General features: G+C 39.5%; 1 protein-coding gene across 2 annotated transcripts in view; it reads left to right on the forward strand.

Moving 5' to 3' along the window:
- Positions 1–10,264, forward strand: part of zfyve16 (zinc finger, FYVE domain containing 16) — a 41,464-nt gene extending 31,200 nt beyond the window's left edge. The window contains exons 12-19 of one of the 2 annotated variants that reach the window (XR_014921482.1): positions 83–187; positions 1,761–1,911; positions 2,029–2,109; positions 2,197–2,359; positions 2,506–2,611; positions 2,750–2,926; positions 8,055–8,349; positions 8,536–10,264. Coding sequence is in view for 1 of the 2 variants with exons in the window: in XM_085464430.1 (XP_085320556.1) it covers positions 83–187; positions 1,761–1,911; positions 2,029–2,109; positions 2,197–2,359; positions 2,506–2,611; positions 2,750–2,926; positions 8,055–8,231 (960 nt within the window). In the remaining variant the exon portion in view is untranslated. Of the gene's footprint in view, positions 1–82; positions 188–1,760; positions 1,912–2,028; positions 2,110–2,196; positions 2,360–2,505; positions 2,612–2,749; positions 2,927–8,054 lie in introns of both variants that reach the window. The other variant, XM_085464430.1, reaches the window with a different exon arrangement.
- The last annotated feature ends 980 nt before the right edge of the window (positions 10,265–11,244 follow it).

Below are 11,244 nucleotides of genomic sequence, written 5' to 3' on the forward strand. Positions count from 1 at the left end.
TGATGCTGATTATTGGCAGACTTGAAAAAAATTGATTAGAACACTTTGATGAGTTCAGATTCTATAAACTGTTCTCATCCAGGATCTAAGGAACTACCAGTATAGCCTGTCAGTGGTGGAGGGCCTGAGGATCCACATGGAGATGGGCCACAGCTACATTGATATTCCCAAAAGTAGCTTCAGTGAGGTAAGAGTTCCTTTAATTTTGTAAAATAAACTTGTTCAGATTCTGGTTAGGATTTAGATAAACATTGATAATGCTTGAATATGTCATTTGTCACAGTTGCAACTAAAAAAAGAATAACTTCTCAGGTGTTTTAGTGCCCAAGCTTCATGTACTTGGTTTCAGTAGATGTTGACTTCTTTATTTACAAGTGCTTTGGGTTAATTTTTTGGTAATCAAACTACAAACAACCCCCAAAATTTCTGTAACTTCTAGAAACATATTGGTTTAGAAATTAGGTTTTTGTGGTCGTCCTCTAACTCCCTTCAAAGGATAACTGAAAAGGGTACAAAGTAGATTAAATCAGTTGAATGATCAGTACAATATGTTTTTCTTTACTTTCTTTCGTAAATTGTCCTGCCACATGTTGAGAAATTGTCTTGTACAAACAAGTCAAAGCTACTTAGTTTCATATAGTTGTATCGTGGTGTTTTAGGGCCATCATTGGCAAATAAAAATACGTTTTGGAGGCTGAATATAGAGGTAGCATTTAGAGAAAAAAAACCCTAATAAACCCTTGATAAATTATCTATTAAAGAATGTGTAGTAAGATCTGTCTTGAATGAACAACCAGAAAATGATTCCCTTGTCGTTTTAAAATTCTCTTTACAACATAAAACCGAAGTCCTCTTATGCGCCCCAGATAGACATATACCCAGTATAATAAATGCTCTTGGTCCTCTTTCAACGTTTGTAAAACCATCTGTCAGGAACTTGGGGATTATCCTTGATCCTGCTCTTACGTTAGATAGTCATGTTAAATCTCTTGTTTGGTCTTGCTTTTATCATTTAAGAAATATTTTTTAATTGAGCTCTATAATATCCTATACCGAACTGGAGATTGTTATTCATGCTTTTATCTCTTCACGACTGGACTATTGCAATTCCCTGTTTACTTGTCTAAACAAAGGTTCTTTGGAGCGTCTGCAGATCGTTCAGAATGCTGCAGCAAGACTTTTGACGAAAGCTTCTAAATATTCACATATAACACCGTTGCTTATGCAGTTACATTGGCTTCCTGTCGAATTTAGAGTCCATTTTAAGATTTTGGTTTTAACTTTTAAGGCTCTTCAACATCAAGCACCACCATATATTATTGAACTTTTACAGCCCTATGCCCTTAGTAGGTCTCTGAGGTCGAGTAGTCAGGGCCTACTTGTCATTCAGTATACGAGATTGAAAACTAGGGGTGATAGAGCTTTTGCTACTGTGGCCGCCAGACTGTGGAATTCCCTTCCTCAGGACTTACGATCCGCTGATTCATTGATTACTTTTAAAAAACAGCTAAAAACACATCTTTTTAAAATTGCTTTTTGCTAACTTTGTTTGTATTTTGTCCTTTTAATCTGTTATATCTTGTAAAGCACTTTGTGATCTCTATCTAGAAATGTGCTATATAAATAAAATTTTACTTACTTTACTTACTTACTTAGGCCAAAATCAAACAATGTATGTATGTAAAAATAATAAGTAAATAAAGCAAAAGTTGGCACACAGCAGTGTTGTACAGAAATGTATATTTTTCTGTATTTTTCAGGTGCAGAAGGTGATAAATGCATCCAATGAACATGTCATCAGCATTGGAGCAAGATTCAGCTCGGAGGCCGACTCTCACCTGGTCTGTTACCAGAATGAGGAGGGAAATTACCAAACCCAGGCCAACAGCATGCCTGGGAAGTCTCGGACAGGTGAGTGTCTTTAGAAATGTTCCATACTCCTCTATTTTTGAAAAATAAAACATTAGAGGCAAGCATTTTGTTGTACCATGCATATATGAACTTCTGGGGGTTTGTGTTTTGTTACAGTCACTGGGGCCAGTTTTGTGGTGTTCAATGGAGCACTTAAAGCCTCCTCAGGTTTCATTGCGAAGTCCAGCATTGTAGAAGGTACTGTGACTGGTTGTTGGCTCTGAAATACTTATGTCCATTCTGTTATTGCTGGGCCAGACTAGTCAATTGTTTTGTTTTTACCAGATGGGTTGATGGTGCAAATCCCTCCAGAGACCATGGAATCTCTTCGCTCTGCCCTCAGGGAGCAGACAAACTTCCACATACCCTGTGGCAAGATTAATGATGAGCAGGTCAGAGAGAATGTGACTGTCCGCTGGGTGGAGTGGAATCCACCTGTCAACACAGGGTAACTGCACGCAATGATTTACTCCATGTGTGTATGTGTTTGCCAATGCCAGTATTTGATCATATTTTAACTAAAACACGATGCAGTTTAAATCTCTGGGAAAACAGTACTTTCTACTGTGACCCTGTGAATTTGTATTCCTGCAGCAAAACTAGTGGAGTTGATGGAAGATCCCTAGATGGAGTGTGTAGTGTGAGGATGCAACAAGACACTGAGTTTGAATCAGACAATCGGCTGATTACATGCACTGAGGTAAATTTTCCTTTTTTCACATCAAATTGTTTGCTCCTATCTGACACCTTCTGTGAACTGAATGAGGTTTCCATTCTGAGTTCTAAAGCCATCTAAAAGTTGTGATGTGTGCATGACCTGAACTGTATTTCTGTTCAGGTATTCTACCAGCTGAAGTCTCCAGACTGCAACCTGGCATCTGTCTTATCGTCCTGCAGTGTTTTTCAGAAGGAAATAGCGTTGGCAACCTGCAGTGCTCTCACTCCTCACCTCGCCGTTCTCACTTCCAGCGGAATCAACTCACTCTCACTGTGTGTCTCGACACAGGCTGACATGGTAAACAAGCAGTGATTCAGGTTAATATTGTAAAACCTTTTTAAGACGCAGAGTGGTCTTACAAGGTATTTGAAAATGCAGATGCAACAATAGTGATGTATTAATGATGACTGACTGTATTTAAAAATCACACACTAGTATCACCACTCTAATGGTCATTTTTGAATTCTCTTGGTCAGTTATGGTTACAGACTTTCTCACCACCTTCATATGCTTGTGTTTTGAGTTTAACCATATGTGTGTGTGTGTGTGTGTGTGTGTGTGTGTGTGTGTGTGTATATGTATTAGGGGTGCAACGATATTCGTATCGATATTGAACCGTTCGATACAGTGCTTTCGGTTCGGTACGCATATGTATTGAACAATACAAAATTTGTAATTTATTTTATCAACTTTCCTTCTGACAATGGTGTCTGTGTTGAGTGCTCAGTGAATCTGCGTTCGACTACTCCGCCTAGGCTGCACTGTCGAGCGCAGATCCACTGAGCGCTCAACGCAGAGAGCATCTTCAGAAGGAAGAGCGCAGGGCAAGCTAGCGAGAAATGGTAAATGGCCTGTATTTATATAGCGCTTTACTAGTCCCTAAGGACCCCAAAGCGCTTTACATATCCAGTCATCCACCCATTCACGCACACATTCACACACTGGTGATGGCAAGCTACATTGTAACCACAGCCACCCTGGGGCGCACTGACAGAGGCGAGGCTGCCGGACACTGGCGCCACCGGGCCCTCTGACCACCACCAGAGAAAGAAGTTAAGCTCTGGTTGCAAGCTCTGGTTCTCTCCTCCTGCTACCCCCCCAAAAACCCATCTCCATAGAGACTGTGTCAGCTCCCAAACAGACAAAAAACTAACTAAAAACCAGCAACAAACAACTTAAACATAAACAATTACAAAGAAAGAACAATAAAGTATCCACATCTGAACCAAAGAGTAAAACAGTGAAATGTGGATTATTAAATATTAGGTCTCTCTCCTCCAAGTCTCTGTTAGTACATGACTTAATAATTGATCAACAAATTGATTTACTCTGCCTTACAGAAACCTGGTTGCAGCAGGATGATTATGTTAGTTTAAATGAATCAACACCCCCGAGTCATTCTAACTACCAGAAACCTCGAAGCACAGGCCGAGGGGGCGGTGTGGCAGCAATTTTTCACACCAGCCTGTTAATCAACGAAAGACCAAGACAGACTTTTAATTCATTTGAAAGCCTGATGCTTAACATTCTCCACCCCAGCTGTGAAACTCAGAAACCAGTCTTACTTGTTATCATCTATCGTCCACCTGGGCCTTACACAGAGTTTCTGTCTGATTTCTCAGACTTTATATCTAATTTAGTTCTGAGCTCAGATAAAATAATTATTGTGGGTGATTTTAACATCCATGTAGATGCTAAAAATGACAGCCTCAACATGGCATTTAATCTGTTATTAGACTCAATTGGCTTCTCTCAAAATGTAAAAGAACCCACCCACCACTTTAATCACACTCTAGATCTTGTTTTAACATATGGCATAGAAACTGAACATTTAACAGTGTTTCCTAAAAACCCTCTCCTGTCTGATCATTTCCTGATAACATTTACATTTACAATAATTGATTACACAGCGGTGGAGAGTAGACTTTATCAAAGTAGATGTCTTTCTGAAAGCGCTGTAACTAAGTTTAAGAATATAATCCACCCACTGTTATCATCTTCAATGCCCTGTACCAACACAGAGCAGAGCAGCTATCTGAACGCTACCCCAACAGAGGTCGATTATCTTGTTAATAATTTCACCTCCTCACTACGTACGACTCTGGATACTGTAGCTCCTGTGAAAACTAAGGTCTCTAATCAGAAGTACCTGACTCCGTGGTATAATTCTCAAACACGTAGCCTAAAGCAGATGACTCGTAATCTGGAGAGGAAATGGCGTGTCACAAATTTAGAGGATCATCATTTAGCCTGGAGAAAAAGTTTGCTGCTTTATAAGAAAGCCCTCCGCAAAGCCAGAACATCTTACTATTCATCACTGATTGAAGAAAATAAGAACAACCCCAGGTTTCTCTTCAGCACTGTAGCCAGGCTGACAAAAAGTCAGAGCTCTTTTGAGCCAACCATCCCTTTAACGTTAACTAGTAATGACTTCATGAACTTCTTCACAAATAAAATTTTTATCATTAGAGAAAAAATTACCAGTAATCATCCCACAGATGTAATATTATCTACAGCTACTCTTAGTACCATTGATGTTAAGTTAGACTCTTTTTCTCCAATTGATCTTTCTGAGTTAACTTCAATAATTACTTCCTCCAAACCTTCAACGTGTCTTTTAGACCCCATTCCTACAAAACTGCTCAAAGAAGTCCTGCCATTAATTAATTCTTCGATCTTAAATATGATCAACCTATCTCTAATAATCGGCTATGTACCACAGGCCTTCAAGCTGGCTGTAGTTAAACCTTTACTCAAAAAGCCATCTCTAGACCCAGCAGTCTTAGCTAATTATAGGCCAATCTCCAACCTTCCTTTCATATCAAAAATCCTTGAAAGAGTAGTTGTCAAACAGCTAACAGATCATCTGCAGAGGAATGGTTTATTTGAAGAGTTTCAGTCAGGTTTCAGAGCTCATCACAGCACAGAAACAGCTTTAGTGAAGGTTACAAATGATCTTCTTATGGCCTCTGACAGTGGACTCATCTCTGTGCTTGTCCCGCTAGACCTCAGTGCAGCGTTCGATACTGTCGACCATAATATCCTATTAGAGCGATTAGAACATGCTGTAGGTATTACAGGTACTGCACTGCAGTGGTTTGTATCATATCTATCTAATAGACTCCAATTTGTGCATGTAAATGGAGAGTCCTCTTCACACACTGAGGTTAATTTTGGAGTTCCACAGGGTTCAGTGCTAGGACCAATTCTGTTTACATTATACATGCTTCCCTTAGGCAGCATCATTAGAAGACATAGCATACATTTTCACTGTTATGCCGATGACACCCAGCTCTATCTGTCCATGAAGCCAGATAGCACACACCAATTAGTTAGACTGCAGGAATGTCTTAAAGACATAAAGACCTGGATGGCCGCTAACTTTCTGCTTCTTAATTCAGATAAAACTGAGGTTATTGTACTCGGCCCTGAAAATCTTAGAAATATGGTATCTAACCAGATTCTTACTCTGGATGGCATTACCTTGGCCTCCAGTAACACTGTGAGGAACCTTGGAGTCATTTTTGACCAGGACATGTCCTTCAACGCACATATTAAACAAATATGTAAGACTGCTTTCTTCCATTTGCGCAACATCTCTAAAATTAGAAATATCCTGTCTCAGAGTGACGCTGAAAAACTAGTTCATGCATTTATTACTTCCAGGCTGGACTACTGTAACTCATTATTATCAGGATGTCCAAAAAACTCGCTGAAAAGCCTTCAACTAATCCAAAATGCTGCAGCAAGAGTACTGACAGGGACTAGAAAGAGAGAGCATATTTCTCCTGTTTTGGCTTCCCTTCATTGGCTTCCTGTTAAATCCAGAATTGAATTCAAAATCCTGCTCCTCACATACAAGGTCTTAAATAATCAGGCCCCATCTTATCTTAATGACCTTGTAGTACCATATCACCCTATTAGAGCACTTCGCTCTCGCTCTGCAGGCCTACTTGTTGTTCCTAGAGTATTTAAAAGTAGAATGGGAGGGAGAGCCTTCAGTTTTCAGGCCCCTCTTCTGTGGAACCAGCTTCCAGTTTGGATTCGGGAGACAGACACTATCTCTACTTTCAAGATTAGGCTTAAAACTTTCCTTTTTGGTAAAGCATATAGTTAGGGCTGGACCAGGTGATCCTGAATCCTCCCTTAGTTATGCTGCAATAGACTTAGGCTGCCGGGGATTCCCATGATGCATTGAGTTTTTCCTTTCCAGTCACCTTTCTCACTCACTATGTATTAATAGACCTCTCTGCATTGAATCATATCTGTTATTAACCTCTGTCTCTCTTCCACAGCATGTCTTTTATCCTGTCTTCCTTCTCTCACCCCAACCGGTCGCAGCAGATGGCCGCCCCTCCCTGAGCCTGGTTCTGCCGGAGGTTTCTTCCTGTTAAAAGGGAGTTTTTCCTTCCCACTGTCGCCAAAGTGCTTGCTCATAGGGGGTCATATGATTGTTGGGTTTTTCTCTGTATCTATGAAGCGCCTTGAGGCGACTTTTGTTGTGATTTGGCGCTATATAAATAAAATTGAATTGAATTGAATTCAACATGGCAAATTGAACCTCCCCCACCCTCATTCAGATCTGGCGTTTGGAATTATTTTGGTTTTCATGTGACATATGACCCTGAAGGTAAGCGCGTCATGGACTAAAGTAAAACAGTATGTTGGATGTGCCACGCAATGCTCAATTACATTGGTGGAACTAGTGTGTTAGCGCAGTTAGCTTGTTAACGTGTTGGCCGTCTAGCCCCATGCACGGGGCGATCAGGGGTAGCTCGTTAACGGAGATTTGCCGTGTTGCGGCGTTAAGGTCATTTCAACGAGATTAACCTGAAAGCACTAGTGGGAACACAATGAATATGACTGCACATTTACTCCGACAGCATCCTAGTGCAAAGACAAGTGGAAGCAGACAAAAACTGCAAGCATGCATGCTACAAACTTTACCCGAGTCATTTAGACAGTCGTTAGCACATGATTCTCCTTATGAGGACCTGATATGTTTAATATGCTGCTGAGAATATAGCCCAGAAGAAGCGTATAGTATAGCTTTCATTTTGGAAAGAGCCATTTCTCTGTAATAAACTCTTTTCCAAAGATGAGTGATTTCTCGATCAGATAGATTAATTTTTTTATTATTATTTCGTTGTTTCAGCAGCATTAAATTTAAAAACTGTACTTTTGAGATAAAATAGATATTTATAATTTTAATAAATGACAAATTAAAAAAGCATGAACATTTTTTTGTTTCGAAAAAAGTATCGAACCGAACCGTGCATTTTGTGTATCGTTGCACCCCTAATAGGTTTTGGGAAGTTTTTTGACCACAGTAATTGTGAAGTGAACATCTGGTATTGTGACAGCCCTATTTTATTGTGTTTAGCACTTAAAGCCTTTTGAATATTTCTTTACTGTTTTTTCTCAGGTGGAGTACCAGGCTGGCTCCAAAGGCAGTCTTCTCCCACAGCGCTACATGAATGAGATGGACAGCGCTCTAATCCCTGTCATCCATGGGGAGAGTGCAAGTGTGCCACAGACTGCCATGGACATGGAGTTCATGTTCTATATCACACATGCCATTGAATGTGCATGTAGACCATGACACACTCAAAGTTTTGGAGGCAAAAAAACAAAAACATAGCTGCAGCTTCAGGCAGGATGCTTGTTCCCAGCTGGAGCAGCAGCCACCCACACAGGAAGAAAAACATTTCCACCCTGAGGTTTGTGATTTAGAGGGATCAATGATTGGATGATGGTCTTCTGTTAAGAAGCCATTGTACTTTTGAGTGTTTCATGTTCACCAAAGCTGCTTTAATACAAGAAGCCAAACACTAAACAAGAAATATGACAACATGACCAAAAGCAACCAAACTATTCAAAGCGCTTTCCTCTGCTCTGCCTTCCAGACTCCCTGCTGGCCTCCGTCAGTGTGGAGTACCTCAGTGAATGTTTCCTACAGACACTATGGAAATGGCTCTCATTATTTTTACATTAAAAGTAGGGACATTAATGAGCGTAGACATGTGATCAGGTGCTACTATAGAGCTACTTGACATACATAGTTGACTTGTTCTAAATGCAGACATCACAGGGCTCACTTTCTCTCAAGGTACTATGCTCTCATTTAACATGATGGTTGTGATGATACTGCACAAGAAAACAATGGGCCTTCTGCAGGAAACCTTTTTGTAACTATGTCCTGGGGCTGGGCTGATGAATGATATTTGATTGAAATTCCAAGTTTGCCTTTTAATGATAATTTATAAAAACTAAACCAAACTTCATTACAGTGCACTGCTCTAAAGGACACCTATCCACGTGCCCAGAGTTTCTCCCGGTTTAACTCAACTCAAGCTAAGAAAAGTAGAGTGTTTGATCAACAAGGTCTATCTACAGGGAGGATTAACAATCGCCAATTGCTCAGGGTCTGTTTTTTTTTTTTTTTTTTTTTTTTTTTTTTCCCTCAATTGAGTCTGCTTTCTGCAACAAGTAACAGTTGGATAGCAGAGGCTTCAGCTCTCTTCCACTCACAATGTAACTGCTATGCAGGTCTCTTGGTGCACACACATCCACTGCTGCTCCCTGCCCCGTTTGCAGCAACAATCTCCCAACCAGCATGGCATGGACCAGTGATGCTAATTTTAGCTTTATGTTAAAAACAACTCCCAATTATTTCCCAGCTGCCTACTAAAACACTCTGGTACTCTCACGACTCTCCCCTTTTTTCATTTATTTATTTGTTTTTCATTTAAATTATATTTGACATATAATTTATATGTTAAATTATATGGCAAATATAATTGACATATAATTGTTAACTGTTAACAATTATTGAGTTTTTACATAATGCTTAAGTGTGTTCATTTTGTGTGACAGAATCACTGGTTTAATTGACATCTAGACCTGTCATGCTTTTTTACTTGTTCTGCTTTATTTATTGTCAGTTAAGTGTTACACAACAACTAATCGTTGATGCACAACAACCTAACAAGCTGACAGTGAATAACGTGTACAAGTTACCAATCTTATATTCGCCAATAAAATGTCAGACTTTAAAGAAAAACGACAGCCATTATGACAAAAAATCCAATGAAGATGTATCCAAGTCAAAGAAACACATTCCAATGTGGATAAAAGCAGAGACTGTGCACTACATTAAACGACAGGTCTAGAATATACATGAATTTCATACGACAAAAGTGCAGGATGCAACTCATTCAGGGGAGGCAGTCTCACCAGTGTAAACGGTTAGCTCAACTGAGCTGCCCAGATGTTTGGCTAGCTCAGTGTCTAGATGACACTTCGTAATACTCTCAGCTGAAAGCATCTGAAAAACATTTCTCTGAGCCCTGATTGTACAACAGCAGCAATAATCAAGGATTTATTTATTCTGTCAATTATAATTCGTAATTATAAGGCCACACTTTCCTTACAGGCAATGAGAGTGATGGAAACAAACCTGTGGGAGTGAGTCTTTCCTGCATGAGGCCCAGTGTGTGTGTCAGTAACATGGCTGAAGTTTGCGTCTGGAACTTTACAAATGTTTTTTTTTATTCCTAAAAAGTGAACATATGACAGGTATATTTTGGCAGGATTAAGAGTGTTGACCTACTGACCTTGATGAAACTACAGAACTATTTGGATAATAGTATTACAACTGGTGGAGGTGAGGGGTTAAAATATTCTCTTGTAGTTGAATATGTCTTTCTTGGTGAGTAGCTGACGTTAAAGCTGCTCATTACTGAGCTTGCAGGTGTAGCTCTTCTCAGAGCTTTAGTTTCTGTTTCCATCATCCTGCTGGCACAAAATTGATCCAATAGTATGTTTGTCTTAAAATCTTTCCGTTATTATTTGATCATCCATTTTCACACTGAGGTTTCATTTCACACTGAGATCTTACAAAAGAAAAGATGATGTCAATCCCGACAGTTTTTATTTCTCAGAAGGAGGTGTAAATTTAACAAAGAGGATGCTATATTAATTGTACACACTCTGCTTCTGGATGAAAATGTCCAGTCAGGGGAGTTAAAACAAAAAAATCCCTCCTGTTTTTCACAGAGATGCTCTTTCAGTGTTGATGACTTCTTGCCAGATCAAACACAAAATACTAATGATTATTTTCTCCTTTAAGATGTTTTACGTTATCTGCTTCAGTCTCAGTTAAATGTTGTTTTTGCACAGCTAATGAGAACTCTTTCATTCAGTTCATCTCACAACTTTTACTAGTTATTTAAAAAAATGAAGATGATTCTTTCAGATGAGAAGATTGATTACACTATTATCAAGTCACGAACACAGATTGTATATAAGCAATGGAATTGGCCATAGTAATGTCACCAGTTATGTGGGACTGAAGGTGCCTGTTTTCATTGTGAGCATTGTAGTGTTTTTGAATTGGATGTGAAGCGTGATGGATGGATCAGACTGAAACTATTGCTATTCAGTCTGGTCGCCTCCTGTTGGCCATTTATAGAAATTCAGAGTTAAAGCTCTTCCACATTGGCTCCACTTTACAAGCCCAGAGGCTACCTCTATCTTTTATATAGTCTATGTTCACGAATTAGCTTAGCTTAGTTCAGTGTGATTGGTAGAAACGGGTGAAACTGTGTAGCCTG

The sequence above is a fragment of the Copadichromis virginalis genome, linkage group LG7 (assembly GCF_057382275.1).
Source record: "Copadichromis virginalis isolate Kocher_CV1m ecotype Utaka linkage group LG7, C_Virginalis_male_GT1.1, whole genome shotgun sequence".
NCBI lineage: Eukaryota > Metazoa > Chordata > Actinopteri > Cichliformes > Cichlidae > Copadichromis > Copadichromis virginalis.